General features: G+C 37.6%; 1 protein-coding gene and 2 long non-coding RNA genes across 6 annotated transcripts; all 3 read left to right on the top strand.

Annotated features, from left to right (window-relative positions):
- The first annotated feature begins 332 nt into the window (after positions 1-332).
- Positions 333-10486, top strand: LOC111230027 (carcinoembryonic antigen-related cell adhesion molecule 1-like). Its single transcript, XM_022756557.1, has 8 exons — positions 333-651; positions 1118-1393; positions 1556-1764; positions 7011-7143; positions 7646-7748; positions 8309-8343; positions 8516-8571; positions 8754-10486. Exons 1-8 carry the CDS (start codon positions 333-335, stop codon positions 8883-8885), a joined length of 1263 nt encoding a protein of 420 aa, XP_022612278.1. The 3' UTR covers positions 8886-10486.
- On the top strand, positions 5830-7064 carry LOC111230187. 2 transcript variants are annotated; one of them, XR_002665426.1, is made up of 4 exons: positions 5830-6040; positions 6243-6317; positions 6471-6543; positions 6802-7064. It is a non-coding gene; the product is annotated as an uncharacterized LOC111230187 (long non-coding RNA). The 2 variants fall into 2 exon arrangements; XR_002665427.1 differs by lacking the exon at positions 6243-6317 and having other exon boundaries at positions 6025-6040.
- A 4329-nt stretch (positions 10487-14815) lies between the features above and the next one.
- LOC111230138 lies at positions 14816-18885 on the top strand. Of its 3 annotated transcripts, XR_002665424.1 has the most exons (8): positions 14816-14974; positions 15112-15181; positions 15602-15943; positions 16277-16385; positions 16720-16744; positions 16856-16894; positions 17049-18685; positions 18751-18885. It is a non-coding gene; the product is annotated as an uncharacterized LOC111230138 (long non-coding RNA). The 3 variants fall into 3 exon arrangements; XR_002665425.1 differs by lacking the exon at positions 16720-16744 and having other exon boundaries at positions 16862-16894; XR_002665423.1 differs by lacking the exon at positions 16720-16744.
- The last annotated feature ends 2591 nt before the right edge of the window (positions 18886-21476 follow it).

The raw sequence follows: 21476 nt of genomic DNA, 5'->3' as shown, positions 1-21476 counted from the left end.
ATAAAAGAGCAGGAGTACCTGTGACTCTGTTTTTGATTTCAGAGAGGACTCTGAGACAACATTACATAAGTCATTGTTCACTATGGACAAGAGGATGCTCGGGGCTGCGGTGATGTTTGTTTTGACAGGTAGGGTTAAATTCAGATAATGTTTCTATAGAAAAATGCGTGTTTGGCAGTTTAAAAGCTGATTTAATGAGCTACAGCACATCATATATGTCACATACTAAATCCTGTTCATCATTTTGCTAAACATTAATGCCATACTGGGCTCAAAGCACTTTCTCCAGTATTACAATGCTCCTCTTTATATCTTCTTTAGGTTACTTGGATATGTGTGTGAGTGAGGGTATCTTACCCCCAGGACCCCTGAGTGGAGCTGTGGCAGGCAAAGTGAAGTTCACCACCACCCTCCTACCTCCTGAGAATCCATATCTCTCTGTCAGCTGGAACTTTAAAGGGGGGAACATCATCACTTCCACCAGCATCAACATCACTGAGCCTGGATATGACAACAGGATCTCATTAGACCGAGCCACAGGAGCCCTGGAGCTCAGAAACCTGGTGCTGGAAGACAGCGGGGAGTACACTGTCACCATCACACCAGACAGAGGGCAGCAGAAACAGGGGAAGACCACTCTGAATGTGTATGGTGGGTGCTATGTGGCAGTGATGCTACAATAATTGTCAAAAAAATCATTGAAAAAGTGTAACAATTCAAAGCACATTATAGATCATATAAGTTCTTGGCAGAAAAAATTAAGTTGTTAAATATTATTATTATTAAATATTAAAACAATTTCATGAATATAAAACAAAATGTCTAAATTTCTTCTACAGATGTCAGACATATAAACATAGATATCAACATAATGCTAGTTTTTATAATCACATCTGTAATCGTAACAGATGGAATAAATTTGAAGATGGTACTGTTTTTTTTAGCTATGACAACTGATTATCACTTGAAGTTACCATCACAGCAAAATCTATATAATGTGACATGGGAATGTTTTCTTTGCAGCCAATTTAAAAATCTAAATTGATTAGAACCAAAATAAATTTGCAACATTTTTACATCAATTTTCATTGGATGGATGCTGTTTGTTTTCTGCCAGCACTGATAACAGGAGCCACCATCCGCAGCCCCACAGACATCCTGATAGAGGATGAAAGCAATGCCAACCTCACCTGTGAGGCCTCCGGCTCCATCAGCACCAGAATCTGGATAAAGGACGGCCAGCCTCTCCATCCCAGCAGCCGACTCAACTTCTCCTCAGACAACAGGACAGTGTCCATACAACCTGTTCACTTCTCCAACCACGGCACCTACCAGTGTCGAATCAGCAACCCAGTCAGCACCATGACTGTGGCCCATAATCTAACTGTCAACTGTGAGTACTGTTCAGTGCAGGCCCAGCTAAAAAACAAAAAACAAAAAACACAGAACTCTTTAAAAGAAAAATTGTATGTACAGTATTTGCTGCTTTTAAAGACATTTAGATACAGGTCTGAACTCTGAACCCTAATACTGAACATTTCTTTTCTCTGTGCAGTTGGACCATATAACATATCAATTATTGGACCGTCAACAGCTCCACCTGGCCAGAGGGTGACACTGCAGTGCACAGCAGACTCTGTCCCACCAGCAAACTTCAGCTGGATGTTCAACGGCAACGACACTCATGCTAATAACTCCATGTATATTATAGAGCGATTGGAGGCAGAAAACACAGGGAATTACACCTGTACTGCCAGAAATATGGTGACCATGCTTGAAAACTCCACAGTTTTAAATCTAAGAGGTAAGAAACTGATGCATGAATTTATTTTTCTTAAATGTCATGGTAATTTTGTCAGTCATGCATGCATCTTAAAGCCAAGTGACCTTTCAAGTCATGGTAATGGTTGTCCTCTTTACTCTGTGAAGCATCCTGCACTGCTCCCTGCTGGTCGTTTTCAGCGCTGGTGGTCAGTGCACTAACTCTGAGAGGGTTAATGTAAGAGGAAGTGGCAGATGGGATACCACCAGTGCAAAAGTAATCATTTCGATATATACTGTCTATATTACTGTTCATATCTGAATTATCTAATACATATTTCTTCTTTGTTGTTGTCACATTAATTAACATTGGTTTATATTTTTTTCTCAGATTCTTCCCTCTCTGGTGTGGTTTGCTTATAATCAAGGACCCTGATTTAAACCAACTAGAATGTATTACACATGAAATATTATTGTGAACCAAGAGACTTTGATCAAGCAGATTGTCATCCCTGGGACAAAGCTGAGAGTCTTATATCAGAAAAACAATTATCTAACTTGTCAATTAAATACATTTGTGGAAATCTACATGGAAATAAACCTAATATAAGGATATATTGTCATCATAAACATGTTTAATGCTTTGTTGTTGTTATCAGCACCAGCTGGATTTATATCTCACATTCTTTGTGTATTATATTCCAAATATGTGGATGTAAGATTGCAAATAAAAACTTTTGTGTGTCCACAACTGGTTCAACAAATATATATACAGCAATGATAGTGATGACGCCATTTGAAGAGAGATCATCATTTATCAGGAAAACTCATTTATGTTGTCTGCATTCCTGCTCAATGATAAACCTGAAGACCTTGTGGATCATCGTGTTGGTTTTTGGAAGGATTGCAACAGTGGGGCCAGTCCTATAATAGCGAAAGTTGCTTACTGACTGACTGACTGACTGACTGACTGACTGACTGACTGACTGACTGACTGACTGACTGACTGACTGACTGACTGACTGACCATAATTTCATCACTGGTTAGCCGAGTGCCACATGACTGAGTTGGACTTTGTAGTCTTAATGGGCTGTGTTTAAGCCAGTACTTCATATTTGTTCTGTTGTCTGACAGCAGAATCATAAAAACATGTAAATGAGAACAGCTTTATTGGAAATTCGGCTGTACTCAAATACTGTATACATGAGCACAGAGAGTAGGAGCAAACAGATAAAGGGCTGAAAGCAGCTGACACTAGGCAGAATGCAAATAGCCTACAGTGCGATGGCATGTACTAGGTTTTGACCTAGCCTTGTTTGCATATGTCTGGCAGTCTTTGTCGATGACAAGGCAGTAAAATATATTAGGTCACACTATATGACTTTTTTTCCAGGAAGCTGTTGTGTAAACACTAAAACTTTCCCATCTGGGTGACTAATAGTTCAACAGTGCTGCTTCACACAGTTGCACAGTTGCAAACATTAGGAGCCTAACCCTGTCTCACAACCTCTGAGTATCAGCACTGAGTTTCCATAGACCACACCTCTCCTGCTTTCTGTTTTCCACAATAAGATTAACTAAGAAATTCTTGAAGTTGTGTGCTATAAGTGTGTCAGTGGCAAGCATAAGAGTTTGTGTATAATACACACATGATGATATACAGGAATGGTGGTGCAATACCATTTATAATTTTTTCTAGCACATAGAACTGTATAAAGGCTTATATGCATTTTGTGTAGTACAAAATGATGTTTAGATAGATAAATACAATAAGCTGCCCAGTAACATATGGCAAGAAATTATCTTGCTGAAGAAATGACTGTGTGCATCTACAAGATGCAACAAATTTTAGTCTACTTTGCACCAAATAGCATTCTTGTTTACAGAATAAAGTTAATTTAAATTAAATGTTGTAAGAACATTTACTGACAAAATCTGATCTGAATGTTTCCTTGAGCTAAATAAATATGACTGAAAGTGAAACTTTTACAATCAGCATAATAACAGATTTCTGTTACATAAATGTAAACCCTTTTTTCAGTGTTCTTGAAGAATTACTTGATGAAGACAAAGAACTGTATTTGCTGCATTTCTGATAATGAAAATATTTCACATGTATTTTCCTGTCTTGCCCCCTAAACCAGTAATTTAGATGCAGGCAACAAGCTGAGATCAACCAACTGAAACAGGCAAAGCTTTGCATCCCTGACCCGATTAGCCTGTTGAACACCTGGGACTAATTTAGCCAGTGACTCTGATTGGTGGAGATAATTATACATCACTTTTCTGAGATGCAGTTTCCCTCAGGAGGTTTGACATGTGGTCACTGGTGCGGGGCCTTAAATTAATGCACTGTTCTGCTGTATGCTCTTTTGTTTCTTAAACACTGGTATCATCCAGAATCTTAACTAACACTGTCAGCTGAGGTGAGCTGTACTTTTGACTGACAGACTACACATGATGGTAAAAATCTGTAAAAGTGTTACAACAGCTTCATACTTAAAGCTTCTTTTTCATTAAGGTGAACGAAATCTTGGCATTATTACACACCTGACATATAACTGCACACCTGTGTCAAATTCATTCTATCCATTAAGTATAAAGTCATCATTCAATAACTTTTGAACCATTATGAACTTTTCTGATTCAGCTGCTGTCTACTACTGGCTCTTTATAGCCTGAATGTGAATGTAGCTCTACATGAAGCTGGATACTATAGACAAGGGCAAACTACAATGACACAGGGAACTACAGCCGTCTTGGCCTTCAATTATCTGAGGAATGAACATGCTGCAGTCAAACTCATTATCATAATAAAAGGTAACTGTTCAATCTTATCTTATCAGTCACAATGGAAAGTAAAAATCAATAACCCTGGAGCTGAGGGTAATATATTAATGTCCACATTAAAATTTAATATAGATGAATGAAGCCAAACAGCATCATGTAACGATGAAACAATGAAGGCCCACACTTCTTATTCATTGTCAGTTGAAATCTTGTAATAAATTAGGATTATTTTTAAAAGAACTAAAAAAAAAGTCACTGGGACAAATAAAATGAGAGTATTTTATCCAATTAGAGGTGGATTATGTAACACTACTGTATGTACAAGTATGGAATATTTTAATCCTCCTCTTCCACTGAGTGAGGGGCTGCTGCCAGAGAGGCTGTTGCTGTCATGTTCATTGCAGCATTGGGTGTTTCACCTCCATCTCATCATGATTTACATTAAGTGAGTTTGATATCACAACATGACATGGAATACTGTACTACAAATATGTAGCTAGCTGAAAGCTTCTATACTTTTATATCCCACACCTATCTTAATTTAAACTCCTGAAGAGGTGCTATCTCCAGCAGTGAGTATCCACTTGTAATTTAACATCACCTCTGCCACTTCCACCTTTCTTTTTATAAAGGGGAACAAAATCATGGGTGTTATCACACATCTAACATATAACTGCATTCTTGTGAATAGTGGAGCATAATTTTCAGAACTGTGCATGTGCTACATTTACAGCATGTAAAACCGCATATCTCAAGCATTACACGTAGAAGCAGATTATCAGATTAAACACTTCGTGAGGCTCGTTTGGACTAATTTGCAGCATTTCTAATTTCATCTCAAGGAAATCTGTGCACTACAGGAATGGAGTAAATCACGTTTGTTTGTTTGTAATTTGCGATCACACACAAATATGGAGCTGAAATAAAACAAAATGTACTCTTTGTGTCTTTGTTGGATGGTGCAAGAGGGGAAAGTAACAACACATGTCATACTTCTATACAATTTACATCATTTAGATATATTATTTACACTTTTAGATGCAGTACTTTTACTTGTTATGCACCACATCCCGTCGCGGTATTACTTCTATGATATTAAACCGAGAATTTAATCCAAAATACTCAGGGAAGTCACAAGTTTCATCATCACGTTTTTATGTAGAAGACATTACCATACGTTGACCACTTGAGGTCAGTGTTTCACTGGTGGATGCTGCGTGCTACACCGACCATCTGAAATCATGCCGGCTGCTGAACGTTGAATTGGAAATCAGGTTTGAACACTCAAGAGAGAAGCGATCGGCCTGTAATAGTTTTGACATAGTTTTATTCCTGGTTACAGCGCTGAAAGATGGAAAATAACTGTCTCCTGTCGCAGTCGTGCACCTGCCTCTTTCCTGCTTAAGTGGACAGTTTAATTAATGTATTTGGTTACACAGATGTGTAGCTACACACTTCTATGAGATGTTGATGGGTTCTGATGTTCAGGTACGTAGACGATGGCACTTCACAGCACTGTTTTTATCTGTAGTGTCTCAGTTATTCCTGTTTTTGCAGCGTTGTTGCAGCATATATCACGAGTTGCTGATGACCAGTTCAGACTATGTTCCTGTTTACAAATGCATTTTTTTTTCACTGGGTTTGCCTCACATCGTCATAAATCTTGAAACATTTTCTCCGTTTTCGACAGCTGAACCAGAAACTGTCAACTCTGTATCTCTGCAAGTTTCCTGCATGTTGATGAGAAAGCTGATAAACAAAAATGGTGATAGTTTCTAAAGCTGGCACTTGAGGCTAGTTGCTATTTTAAATTAGTCTCACTCACTTTCTAACAGTAATGTACCAGAGCAACCTCCTAAATTGAGGACTATTGTATTGTATTGTAAGGTACTTTTCTTATTTTCTCCACCACGTGTAGTTGTGAACAATGAAAACTTGCAGCAAATCCCCTTTTCTGCCACTGAAGTTGATTTACATCACATTACTCCCAGGTAAGATTAAGTGTTTTAAACATTTGCCATTTTTTTGAATGCCTGATTACAGTGCAGATTTATATATAGGCTATTTGTGTAGAATAATCATAGCTGGCTAAGATTGATTTTAAATCATTTAGGATCACTGTTTTTTTAACCTCAGTTGTGAAAATTCAGCTTTAACACAATTTACCAACACAGTTTAGAGACTAAGAATACAAACAGTGCAACCAGAGTTCAACAAGACTGCACATCATATCAACTTATGGTTTTCAGTTCTGGAGGCACAACGAGTCAATGTCTGGCCTGAAGTGACTGGATACCTTGGGCATGATGTCACCCTGCCATGCCAATTCATCAAAGGAAAAGAAAATGCCAATATTACACAGGTTCAGTGGGAACTCCTGCAACCAGAAGGAAAACTTATCACTATTATTGTTTTTAGTAGCCAGTTTGGGGTGAACATTCCTGAATCTTCTCTGAAGGAGAGACTGGAGATTACTGAACAATTGCTGCTAATTAAAAACGTTGAAATGAGAGATGCAGGGTCATACGTGTGCACCATTGCAACCTTCCCTCTTGGTTCATTTGAAGGAAAAACCAACCTTGTTGTTCGAGGTGAGTATGTGAAGCATTTTTACACAAAATGTAGCTGCAAATAATATAAATTTATACATGAGGCCTAGGCCAACCAGAACCAAAAACTCAGGTTTAATCCAATTTAATCCAAACTGAGATCAACATCTAAAACTCTGCATGATTAGAAATCCCTTGTTTTTATCATGAGAAATATGTGAAGCACTGTGTGATTAACAAATTGAAGAGTTTTTTTATATTCAGTTAGATTTAGTTTAATCCCATTCTCCATTACTGATCAGTGGAGAATAACATTGATGTTATGCTCTTGGTAAATAAGTAGGACCATTATAGATGCACCTAAACCATTCTTGTGCTGCATTATTGTATGATTCTCAACTGTACCAATTATGCTGCTATGATAAATCTATCCTTTATTGTACCAATGAATACACTATATGTCTGTTACTGGTTGCAAATAACTGGGGTCATATAAACGCCATGAAATTTCACATGATAGACACAGCCATGTTTCTTTTCCCAGAACAGATGCCATTATCACCAGGGGTGGTTTCTGCTATAGTGATTGCTGTCATACTGCTTGTTGGGATTTTGGCAACCATCACATACTTGATTTTCATCAGAAGGTGTGTCTCTGATGTGTATTTTGTGTAGGAGTACACAGTACAAGCTGTAGAAAAGAAACCTCTTCCCATAATTGAGACTCTTATGTCGTAAGATGTTAGTAATATATCAGCATTAATCATCCTTTAACAAATATTTTTAACAAATAATTATTTCATGTTGATGGTTATATTTGACAGTATCACTGGACTATGAGGATGATTATCTTTTTTGTATCTTATTTTAGTATTTGTCGATAGAAAAATGCCAAATTATTCTCTGGTTGCGGCTTCTCAAATTACAATAGAAACTTTGCTGCTTGTCTTTGTTTTACACCATTGTAAACTGAATATTTTTTGATATGGACTTGTGATTGGACAAAACATGACATAAGAAAATGTATTTTCTTTTTCTTTTGAATATTTCATAGCCTAAACAATAAATCAATTGATTGAAAAAAAAAAAATCAGCAGATTAATCAATAATTAGAATAATCATTAGTTGCAGCCCTAGTTTCTCAGATTTGAAAGGTAATTCCATGCAAGAAAAAACTAATTGCAGCACTTTTGATTCTTTTACTCAGGCATGATTCTTCAGTCAGACACCGTGTCTTCATTGGTGAGAACAAAATTACAAATTCTTACATCTACATTTAATCATTTGGCAGAAGCTTGTATCCTAAGTGACTTACAAGTCTGTTTCTAATGGTTAATTTATCTTTTATGTTATATTTTATATAATTTGTTGTTGTTTTCAGTTTCCTTGAATAAAGCCTGTCTGTCTGTCTCAGATACAGGTGGAACGGCGACAGAGGTGGCCAGGCCATCTGTTATTGTGAGAGACCAGGTGAGCTCAGAGCTGGTTGGAAGCTACGTCTCTGAATTTAAGTTGAATATGTTTAAGTCAGATAAAGTTCGTTTACTCTGTGGTTGTGATAAGAAGAAGAGATGATTGTTGTGCAACATGATGATGATACGAATGAGCAATTGGGTCTCCATGATAACATTTTCTCTCTCTCCTACTCATAGGATGTGGTCTACTCTGACGTCAAGTTCAAACCATTCAGAGAGGCGACACCCTCATCCAATAACCAACACACAGACACCACGTATGCCGATGTCACATATGCCAAGGTTGTTCTGGGTCAGCAGCCCAAATGAGGAATGGAAAATGGAAAAAAATGTTTTTTTAAGGTTGTAAAGCTGCTGTGTGCAAGTTGCATTTAACATAATATTGGTATCATTTAGTGAAATCAGCATATCCATACATGTATCAATAGATCACCTGCACCTTCTTTTGATGCTCTCACATATTTTTTTTTAAATGGGCATATGCCAAACCAAGGGATGACATGTGTTTCCTCTATAGCATGATAACAGGAGGTATAAAAGTCATGTAACAAATTTGTCTGACTTATCAGAGCTTTCATCAGCAGTGCAGTCCTTAAATAACGAAACTAAGAGTCTATAGCCATGCTAGTGGCTCTTAAGATGTGATGTTTAGCAGGTATGATGTTTACCATTTTCACTGTGTTGGTTTAGCATGTTAACATGCAAAAATTTGAAAGTATTTGATCATAAACTAAAGTGACTGTTTGAACTGATGAGGTTGCAAGATGAAATGACAAGAAAGTCATTAACGGGGGAAAAACACTTGCACTGTCATCACAGCTGGACCATCTCCACCGTGAGAGAGAAAAAAAAAGGGATGAAGACGAGGTCCAGCTATGACCCGGTAACCCCCCACCCCTCACAGACTAGTGCTGTTCCATTTTGACAGAGTAGAGCTCATCCGACAGAGTTCTTGTTCCTCCTCTGGTAACCATTAAATGACAGAGATAGAAAGACAATGAAGTGGGAAGTTGCGTGAATGGAGAACTAAGTCAGAAATGCAAAAACCAGTATGGCATGTCAGTGTTTGTAAGAAAGTGTTTAGTTTCTTCTGTAAAATTAACTTTCTGGATTCCTATTTTACTGTGTTTTTTTTTAACTAATTGGACAATCATGATGTGTAGATACCATTGTCCGTCTCTCTGCAGCTCAGTTACTACCCAGCATTTTCATATGACCCTTTTTAGGGTTAAAGGGTTTGAGTCAAAGAGGATGACTAGAGTGGTTGTACTCTTTCAATTTTTTTTTCTGTCCTATTTCTACCTGTTACCCCAAACCTGTCTACAGTGGTTTTAAACCAAAATCAAGAATTGCATGTCATGGTTCAGTGGTTTGTAATTTCCGGCCATATTCTGTCTGCTTTAGGTCTCTTGTCCAGAACACTGCTCAGGGTTAATGTCATAATCACGTCTATGGGTGTTGCAGTATGAGCACGCCTGATGTAAAAAGGTGACAAAATATGGTTTGCAAATTGCTGTAGAGGTGCAAACCATCACTGAACGTTACCAACAGTCACTGTGTTTCACCTGGTAGTTTTGAAACAGCGTTTCCTGACACTGTCATTTTGTGGGTGTAAGATAATGTCTGCTACACTCACTGTGTTGTCAGAACATGTGAAAACATGATTAGCGTATTGCTTTGCAAACATGGGAAGTCTTTAAATCTAATTTTGAATGTGTTGAGGTTGTGCGAAAGTCAGGGCTTAAGAAGTCTGATTACAATCACTGTAACGCTTATGAAATATACCAGTCCTGTAAACAGAAATGACAGCGCACAATTCTGTGTCTTATCTCAACCTTTTCTTAAGAATGTAACATTGTTTGTGGCTGTTGTTGCTTAATAAAGTTTTGAATTTTCCCATGCCATATCAATCAGCAGTCTCTTGTCTTTCTTACACAGAGTTCTGTCATGACAGGAAATAGATGAGAAAGATAAGACAAATGCTGTTTGATGGGAGTGCATTGTGACAGGCTTTCCATATCTGCATCATCTAACTCAGAGAGTACTGAGATGAAAACAAAAATGCAGAAAACGTTTCACTCAAAAAGCAGAGACACATGTCACTGCCATGCTATTGAGAGTGGCCCTACTGAAACACACTTTCATGTGTTATGTTGTCAAGAAATCAGTCAATGACAATGAACAATAAGCACAAATTCCTTACGCAAGCAAATTTTGGCATTAGCTCTCAGTTTAGCTCTCAAACGCTTAATACCATTATGTTACAGATAGGTTAAGAAACAAGAGACTCAGGTAGTTTTAAAGAAAGGGGGCACATTTGTAAAATTAATGAAAGTGTGTTAGGACTCACATTACTGATTACATTAGGCCTACTTATTCAATTAAAAAAAATACTTTAAATATATTAATATGAGACAAAAACATTAAATAGTTGCTATTTGTAACTGCAGCAATGGACAGATAATAAGACAACGGGCCCCTGGAGACATACATGCAAAAGGCCCCACATTTTTGACCCGTCTTTCCTAACCCCACTGGTCTGCAATGATATCTACAACTTGTTGCATGCTGTGAATTGGGATCAAAATAACTACCAGACCCCAGTCTCTTAGCATCTTATCACTTACTGTAATACATTTAAAATTCTTTAAATCTTATCTCTGATTATTTCCATTGAATTGTATTGATATAAAACACATTCATACATGGACTGCCCCAGTGACAGACAAACAAATAAAATTTTGTTGAGTTGTGTACCTACATTATCCCAAATGTTTCCAGCAATTTTCATACCTCATGGTAATGGTCCATTTCCTTTGGTCGTCTGTCAGTTGCGTCATATCTCCTATGTGCTGCGATGGCATTGTGGTGTCCTGCCAAAAGCATAAAAATTGACTTTTTATCCAGTTTTAAGTCACATTTTTAAGATACACTTTTTAAATCATGGTAGTTTTAACCAGAGGAAGGATTTTAGTCATTGGACATCTGGATGGTAAGTTATTAGAGAAATTAGCCAAGCAAATGTCAGGCAACTCATCTCTCAGTCCCTCTGAAACATCTGGACCATAAGTTATCAGAGATAACTGCTTTATTCAGTGTTTTTACTGGTTTTAATCACCTAGTTCAATTGTTTTGGAGATGATGAGACCTCTGCAGATAATTTGGCTCACAGTAAAAACCTCCTGAATGACTGACACTGAAGGATTCCTAACCAAGAGAAAGTGACTGCAATGATAGCAGTGGTAGTAAAGACAACTTTCATGATTCCACACTACTTAACAACATCAACAAATGCCATACTTTGTTATTGGTTTGATTGAGAGTACCCTAGTGGCAGAAGTTACATACTGTGCTTGTTTCAGTCGTGTTTCAGTCTTTGAAAACAGAGGAACACTTTGTACATTTAATTGGTGATGCAGGTGTGTAGGAACAGAAAGAGTTGAACTGAAGTAGCAAAGAAAAATCCTGCTAAACTTCCATTACTCCTGTGTAACCATGAATGAAAGTTAGTACTCAGGTTCTGTAAATTATGTGTCATTTTTGAGCATTTTTCTACATGTAACCTGGTTCTACCCTTCATCTCAGGGAAGGTTTTGCATGGGGAAAATGGCAGGAAATTAATAATGTAAGCCATTCTGGCCCACTGCCTGAATTGATAATGAGCTGAGTCAAGTATTTGTGGTGTACTTTGGGCTTGTTTGTGGGTTGTTGGACTCGGGCCACCAGTTGGACCACACTTCAGCTGTATCTCTTGGCCCAGACTCCGTCCAGAACTATCAGTCAGCGCTGCAGAAATACCTCACAGCCACGACTCTGCCGATTTGTACTTACGATATCAGGCCAAGCTTGGACTGATACAATTTTGCAAGCAGGGAGGTATCACTTTGGAGGGTCGGCATCCACTGTGGGAAGATCTACAAAATTGTAAGTGACAAATATGAATAACAGCATAAGAAAAACAAATTGGGGAACAAACAAACACAGAAACCGCTCTCATACCTGTGACAATTTCCAAGGTCGGGTGAACAGGATGTGGGGTGTGGTTGGCAGCAGCAGAGAACGAGAGCACAACACAGATACCTGCTTTTATAGACTGTCCACATAGCTGACTGGTCAGTGATCACTGACACCACCTCCATTTTTATTTTAAATATGGACAACAAAAAACATGATGGCTGCAGTGAACTGATCCCTGGCTCTGTGTATATAGTATGTGCGTACAGTGTCAGTAGGTAAAATACTTGTATCTCCACCGCTACATCACACTGGTCTGTAAAGAAACGTAGACCTTAGCAAAGCAGGGAGCTTTGCCAAGGTTCCTATGTCCTCTATGCATGAGAAAATCAACTGCCCAGAGGTAAGTTTACTTTCTTGTCAGAGATCCCCTATTGATTTGATTGGGAAGAAAGTTTTAAAGATTCTTTGTGGGTTCATCTCTAAGTGGTTGTTTGGCATCTCTTTGTCAGTTATAAGTCTCTTTGCTGCCACCATTGCTGGATTGAAGATTGCTGAACCCAAATGTAAACAAACACAATAGGGGCTAGGTGGAAAATAGGTAATTCAATGACAAAAACCGACTCACAAAACTAATCCAAAATCACACACCACACGCAACACGCCACACGCCACCTGCCACCTGCCACTCCTCCCAACTCACATACACATGGAGGTTAAAGCTGTGTTGTGTCCCTTACATGAAGTTTTTACAAACTTACTTTTAGCACCATGTACATACAGGGGGTGTTGGTACAAGTATTAAATCAACTTTTGTAAGTGCTGTTTACAAAATAAAGAGAAGTACTGCTGCTATAACTTCTCCTTCTCTGAGCTTAACAGGAACTTACATTTGCAACACTGGAAGGTTAAATTCATTAGATTCAAATACGTAATTGATTACAATTGTTCCATTGTGCAGACCTGATGGTTTATGAAACCATATAGTTTTTAGAGGCATCTGTTACTTGAACGGGTCTCCTCCTTCATGCTGACAGAGAGCAGCTCCTTCACAAAACTACACCAGTAGATTTACAAATCTTGACCTTCTCTCTTTCCTGTGATGTTCTGCTTCTCAGACAGTACATTCCACCAGAGCCTCGAAATCTAAAGGAAATGAACTCCACCCATAATTGAGAGTAAAGGAAACACCATCCTGATGAAGGCAAGATAGCTGGGAACATTTAGGGATTATTATTATTATTGGAGAGGAGCTGTGTGACTTGTTTAATTTTGATGAACATGTATTCAGGCTCACTGGCCTGCACCTTGCTGAGAGTACATTCTCAAAATTACAAATAAGGAAACATCACCGTATTTTCTGTAACATTGGAAATCTAAAAAACATGTTTAATGAACCACACATGGTTTCAGTTCCAATATTTTCAGCTGTGCACACCAGAGTACGCAGTTCTTTTTTCAGAGATGTGGAGAGAGGGTGATGATAGAATATTTTTCAGTAGTGTTGTCATGACACATGTTGGCTGTAGTTGTTTTTTTGAATGTCCCAGTCTGTTTGTGTAGTGTTTACAGCAGCTTTGGTTTTGACAAAAAGAAAATTTGGTTTAAGTCTTACACAATTCGTTGGAACCAATTGTTCACCTTTAAGTCAGTAACTTGTCAGCAAGTCATTGTTACGTCACCATAACCACTTCTACGTTCTTGAGAGTATGACAATTAGGGCTGCAACTAACACTTATTTTCATTATTTTGTAGATTTATTGATAAATCTTTTGGTCCGTGAAATAGTGAAAATTGTCCATGAAAATGCTTGTTTTGTCCATCCAGTTTAGTTTTTTATCAAACACTGTCACTCGTCAATGCTTTCAGAAAAATATCAAGCAGCAGTTTGGTCAGTTCTCTATTATAGTGTAAAGAGGGCAATTATTGTTCAATAAAGTGTTTCTCTACATGATGATCTTCTGACCACGTGATGTCACTGTTCTACTGGAGCGTACAGCTTGACTGGAGGAAAGGGAGCTAAAAACCATGAGCAATCATGCTGACTGCTAAGAGAAAATAAATAATGAAAATTAAAAGTATAGTACAAAGTATAGTTTTTCTCTCTCCAGTAAAACTAGTTAGAGATGAGAAAAGCTTCGTGCCACAGTCCTGCAGGTTCTTTCTTGGTCAATTGTGATTTTTTGTTTTTCATTTGACTGTTGTACCTGTTATATCTTACACTTGTTTGTGACACTTTAAGTTTATGAGGAACCTAAGTATTAGGTAACATGCTAGAGCTTAAGGTTGAGGAACCTAAGTAGAGAAATTATATACAAGAAACTGTTTCAACAACAGCTGAATAGATTCAACTTGATCTGTTCTGAGACTGTATTTTTTTAAACCTATTTTTGGCATCAGAGTGATATTTTTGATAGTGCCCACATTGCAACCCTTCTAAATATGTAAGTCCATCTTGTCTTATAAATTCAATTATATGGTGATTTTTAGACTAAAAACATGCAATTTTAAATTAGTATGATTTACAACGATAAAGTTTATTTCACTGGAGGCGTATCTGTATTTTGTCCACACCCTGTAGCGTTGCACGATGAAAACTTGTGTCAGATCACCTCTCCTAATGCTCAAGTTGATCTACTTCATTTTACCAGGTAAGACCAAATGTTTTGGCTATTTTCTGAAAAGCTTCGAAACATATCCATAGCATGTGTGTTGAACACAGGATAGTAGTAAGCCAATATTTAGAAATAATAATTTAAAACTGTAATGTGTCACTTATATTTTCTTGAACAACATTCTCAACATATTTTTAGACCTCCTGAACTGGTTAACATAGCTGCTGTAAAATGGTAAATGTTTGTGAAAAGGTACTTTTTTGGTGGTGTTGAACTGTCGACTTTGAATCTGATACAAGATAATTTGAGTAATTACTAAAAAAACAAAATAATAAGTAGAATCCCAAAGGTAGTCTTTGAGTTACTTTTGTTGGATGACAAACCATACAGTGGGCAGCTAAAGTATTTTTCCATTTCTCTCTTCCTCCTGCCATGATATCATCTTATATTTTGCAGTTCTGGAGGGCCAACGAGTCAATGTCTGGCCTGAAGTGACTGGATACCTGGGGCATGATGTCACCCTGCCATGCCAACTTATCCAAGGATCACAAAATGTCAATCTTACACAGGTTCATTGGGATCTCCTGCAACCAGAAGGAAAACTTATCTCTATTATTGTTTTTAGTAGCCAGTTTGGGGTGAGCATTCCTGAATCTTCTCTGAAGGAGAGACTGGAGATTACTGAACAATTGCTGCTAATTAAAAACGTTGAAATGAGAGATGCAGGGTCATACGTGTGCACCATTGCAACCTTCCCTCTTGGTTCATTTGAAGGAAAAACCAACCTTGTTGTTCGAGGTATGTGAGGCATTTTTGCACAAATTGTCCATTTTAACATTAGGTGTAGAAAGTTTTCAAAATGAGTATGACCTGTCTATAACATCTGAATGGTAAATAACATGGGTCTGTTTTTCTTATACCGTATAAGTAAGTGGAGCTTGACATACCCTTACCTTGTATGTCTCTCAATTTTGCCTTTTTTACCATAAATTAATCTACATTTATACCTTACAAATACAGTGACTGTCTGAATTTATCATTACATTATCAGGGTTATATCAACACTGTGAACTTTTATTTACATTAATTTCACTTAACTTCACTGAAGATAACACCTGTCTCCTCTCCCAGAACAGACAGAACTGATGCAGATATTACCAAGGATGATTGCTACAGCCATATTCATTCTGATTATAGTGACCATGGCAATCACAACTTATGTCATTATCATCAGAATAAGGTGTGTCAGATTTGTATTTTGTGTAGGCGTAGATGAGCTGTTGAAGAGCAAACTCCTTTCATGACAGAGAAGGACATGTCATGTGATATTACTGAGAAGACACTGAGAAGACTTTATCATTTATCATGCATTTAGCGAACATTTTTGATCAAAAACTAAAACTTGGCCCTGTACAGTATCACTGCAGATGCCAGATTAAGTTCATTAATGATTCATTGGTTTATTAAAGCACATGTTATATTTTAAACAGTCTGTATGAACTGGGAGAAAATCTTCTCCTGAATGTATGTAGACAAGTGCAAAATAGCTAATCATAATACGGTTCTTTACTCAGACAGTCAAGCACCGTGTCTGCACTGGTGAGGAAAAAAAATCACAAGTTTCTCCTATTTTGATTTCTAAACAGCTGCATATTAGTTATATCTTGTGTTTGTTTCAGTTCCTTTTACTTAAGCTATTCTGTCTTCCAGATACAGCTAGTCCAGTGATCTGTGATTGAAAGAGACGAGGTGAGCTCAGAGTTGGTTTGAGGTTACAGCTTTAAATTGTGGTTGAAAAACATTGGTTGGTTTGACTATTCTGTTGCTTTGACACAAAATGCAACAAAACTTGATGAGAACAATGATGATAAAATGGAGCACTGAAGTCTCTTCTGCCTCATAGGGTCTGATCTACTCTGATGTCAAGTTCAAACCATTCAGAGATGCTACAACTTCTTCCAATGACAAACACAGAGACCATTCATGATGATGTCACATATACTTCAAGGTGATGGTTAACTGTTGGCAACCCAAAAGAAGAGAAAGAGATGTGCAATGATGTGTAAAAAAAAAACAAAAAAAAACACACTCTCTTAAAGCTGTTGTGTGTAAGTTGTATTTACTAGCGTGTTGGTATCTTGAGTAAAATTCAAAAGTCATCACATCCTGACAGCTGTTAATAAATCATCCTATTCTTAAAGGCCAGTGTTGTTCTCCATTTTTCTTACTGTCAACAAATTGTATGAAAAAACAGGACCAACAGAGCATTATTCAAACTCTCGATACTTTCTGATTTCCCTGCTCTATCTGCGGCCCTTAGTCGAAGACATAGATCTATAAAAATGATTAACAACAGTTTGATGTTATTCATCATTGTTATTCATTGGAGCGGGGCAACTATACTTTTTAGCTAATGTTACTCAAACAAAAGTAAACTGTACATTTGCTGGGGAAGTATTTCCAGGTGCAGATTAATACTCATTTGGTGTTTTAGCAAATATATTTACAGCAACATTTCTGTGTATGTGTGATTGACTCATATAAACAATGCCAGTGTTCATTATAATGGAGGAACATGTCACCAAGGTCAACAGTGACTCATTAATGTGTTGTTAATAGTTGTTGGACGACAATGGATCAATGTTATTCTTGGCCTTTTCGTGGGATTTGTTGACAGTAGGAAAAATATAAAATATAATCACCCTCATCCGCAGTGGCCCCTGAGGACAAAGCACAGAGAAGGCACAAACAGTGAATGTAGTAAAAGATGCATATCTTATCCAATCTGTAATATATATTTGAAAAATGAAGCTAAATTTGATACCCACTGCCTCTGTTCATTTTATTTTGATTAAAATGTGGAGCTATATCTGTACATATAAGAACCCCAAAGTGCAAAGAGGCAGCACTGTTGTTAAACCGTCCAATAATAATCTCTTATGAATTTAGCTTTACCTTCAGACAAACAGGCAGCAACAAATATCACATTTCAACTGTGAGACCAAATTTTAGCATCCAATATGAATTATATTTCGAAATGCTACAGACGACAGAGCTGGTGGTAAGTTACCAAAGGGCTGTACTTTCCTAATTCCTCAAACTTACACACAGCAGCTTTAAACCAAACAAGGATTGCATATCATGATACAGTATCATATCAGTTTTCTAGAGACATAGATTCTATTGAAAGTTAGTCTTTTATCCTACTCAGTTTTCTTTCTGTGTTGTGTCTGTTGCGCACATTCTATTGCATTGATCTCACAATCCTCATTACATTCTTTGTCATACCAATAAAAGGTGACAGAACGTGGTTTTGCTGTAGAGATGCATACCGTCAATGAACATCAGTTGTTTGCTGTGTAAAAGCATTTTTACAGTATAATTTTTTTCATTTTGCAGTCTTTTATTTATTTTTTAATTGAAATTCAGTGCTTAAGAAATTTCATTACAATTATAGTCTGTGTTGTCAGGAGGTGTGGGAAATGTGTTTTTTAGGTGTGTAAAAGTACTAACTTAAGGACTCATTTATTTCTGGTTGTTGTGCTCAAGAAATCTTGAGCACCTACTTTCAGTAGAAATCTACACCATATTTCTACTGAAAGTAGGTGCTCCAGATTTCTTTACAATCAGCAATTCTTTTGAGATACTTTAGTGTGTAAACCATGTCTTCATTTGCTTTAAAACTACATTTTTATGTTGTGGCTACTATTGCTAAATAAAGTTCTGCATTTTTTTCTGTAGAATTCTGTCATGACAGGAAATCACAGTTAGTTATGTAGTGCATTATGCAGTGTTAGAATGAATGTAAATCCCACCAAAAACATTTACCATCTAAAATTATCAAACATTTCACAAAAACACAATAGAGAAATACCCAAAATTGAATACAAATGTGTCTATCAGAATTTTGTTTTTATATCTTCTTTCATGCCCCATTGATCATCACACGACCACTCTGATTTATCTTGTGACCCTTTAGAGGGGCCCGATCCCTGGGTTGGGATCTGCTTGCTTGACTAAATTATGAAATTTTACATCAAGCAGTTAAAACTTGTTCCAACTCAAACGACTTCGACAGTGAAATGCTGCTTACACACTGAGGCATCTGTATTAACAATCTAATAATATCATATGTTGTAATATCTCAGTCACAGGGGACTTTCCACTTAAAAAGCAAAGACGCGTCACTATGGGACTGTTTCAATATTTTTATTCCAAAAGAAGTTTGTGTGTCTATAGGTTTGAACAACTGGGCGATCTCTCTGAAGAACATCATTGCACCTTCATCCCAAAGCCTCCCATCGCCCACCCTTCACCCACAAGCACACTATAGAACCTCTCGCTCTTCAATAGGAATAATAACAACAATTTAATCATAATATTCATCATCAGTTTTAATAATCCATTTAGCACTAGTATAGAAATATGAAAAAATATCAAAGAAAAGAACATAAAAGTAAATGAAAAGGTTTGTTTTGTTGAGTGACCGCTCAGACACCCTGTCTGAAGCTGTTTTGTGACCCTCCCTTCCCTTTGATATTCATACTCGAGTGAGGGATTGTACCCGCCTCTTGCCTCTCTACATTAATGCTCCGCAGCTAACAAATGCTTTCAGCCGATGGTTTAAAGCTGTTGATAGCCACTTAATGGCTATGTGGTGCTGTCACATATCAAGTCTTGTGAATTCAAATACAGAACAAACCAAAGAAGACGAGAAAAAGAGACTCTGAAGACAAATTTGAAAACAAAGTAGCATTTAGACAACAGGGGAATCAGAAATGAGTATGTTGAGGATGAGTGCATTTCTGTTTGTGTATGTGTATGACTGTCATAGGCTACTATTGGGGACAAATTTCAGACTAAAAAGCCCAGTTAATTGGGGACCAACTGGGGACAAAAGCTGATTTTTGGGTCAGTGGTTAAGGTAAGGGTCAGGTTTAGGTTAGTAGTGGTTATGGTTAGGGTAAATCCCCAGGAAATGAATGCAAGTCCATGTAAGTTACCCAGAACTGACCTATGACTACATGGGCACTTGTTTTATATCCTGGTGGGGACTTAAACCTGACTGCAGACCCACCCATGGGGTCTTGTGAGGTTTCATGAGGATAAAAGAATTGGGTCCCCGTGGGTAGAGACTGCTTTTTAATTGATAAGATTTGGTTTTAAGGTTCAGGTTACAATTAGGTTTAGGTTTGGGTAAGGGTTGATGGAACGGGCTAGGGAATACATTACGTCAATGAGTGCCCCCCAGTGAGTGTGTGAGTGTGTGTGTGTGTGTGCGCATACTGTGTCAACTTGTGGAGACAGTTCATGTTGTCTTGTCAGCATTCTGGACACAAAGGCAGAAGTAAACAGAAGAAACGTACCAAATCCAGGTCTGCTTCTGCTGAGGAGGGAAACGGCATAATGTGTGCAAACAATGTTATNTGTGTGTGTGTGTGTGTGCGCATACTGTGTCAACTTGTGGAGACAGTTCATGTTGTCTTGTCAGCATTCTGGACACAAAGGCAGAAGTAAACAGAAGAAACGTACCAAATCCAGGTCTGCTTCTGCTGAGGAGGGAAACGGCATAATGTGTGCAAACAATGTTATCATTCATTATCTGGAACACAACAGTGTCGAGAAATCAGCTTCACTGCAAAATGCATAATTCAATACAGCAATGCAATGTTAGCCTAGACGACAATGCCTGCATTTTTCAAGGGATTTGTAAAGGGCTGTATTGGTGGTTTTGCATGTTACCTTGCACACTTTGTATTACTGCTGAATATAGATCAGGGATCATGTTTTTGTTGCTGCACTACCGACTCCTGCAGTTTGAGTTGATCTGAGATGATAGCATGGAGCCTCAGTCACAGGTGAAAAAAAGTAGCTGGTAGACTCATGGCTGTCTAGAGGTTACAAGACACAAAGATTGTGGCACAAATTGTCATTTCAAAGCAGGGGCAAAAAAGAGGAAACAAAAGTGTTATTGATGCTTTCAGTAAGGGAACACTGACTTTTCGAGAACTAAGAATCAGCAGCTGAGAAGAATGACATTCATAATCTCTGCTGTCACGAAATCAAACTATAAAAGGAATGGCATATATGAATGGGGTAATGGGAAACCGGTAATATCTTGCATCAGCCAACTCTCAAATCTTGAATGTCAGTATATCCTTGAACACACCAACCAAGGCTAGAAAGGCTTTTTATAATTACTATAAGTACAGCAAGGGTGTCTATCCAATCACTCCCTTGTCTACTAAGTAGTGAATCACTAAATGGGGGATATTTGGAAGTGATTGGGCAACAGAATTAATAAACACAGAGACAGTGATGAGTCAACAAC

This window comes from Seriola dumerili, unplaced genomic scaffold (assembly GCF_002260705.1).
Source record: "Seriola dumerili isolate Sdu_G_001 unplaced genomic scaffold, Sdu_1.0 BDQW01000258.1, whole genome shotgun sequence".
In the NCBI taxonomy this organism is placed as follows: Eukaryota; Metazoa; Chordata; class Actinopteri; order Carangiformes; family Carangidae; genus Seriola; species Seriola dumerili.
This window is presented reverse-complemented; position numbering and strand designations above follow the sequence as displayed.

Excerpts from the sequence above, each read along its gene's own strand:
- LOC111230027 (XM_022756557.1), top strand. The coding sequence starts at position 333 with ATGTGTGTGAGTGAGGGTATCTTACCCCCAGGACCCCTGAGTGGAGCT. Across the intron at positions 1,394-1,555 it reads CCATAATCTAACTGTCAACT|TTGGACCATATAACATATCA; the intron begins GTGAGTACTGTT and ends TTCTCTGTGCAG. Across the intron at positions 1,765-7,010 it reads CCTGTACTGCCAGAAATATG|GAGAGACTGGAGATTACTGA; the intron begins GTGACCATGCTT and ends TCTTCTCTGAAG.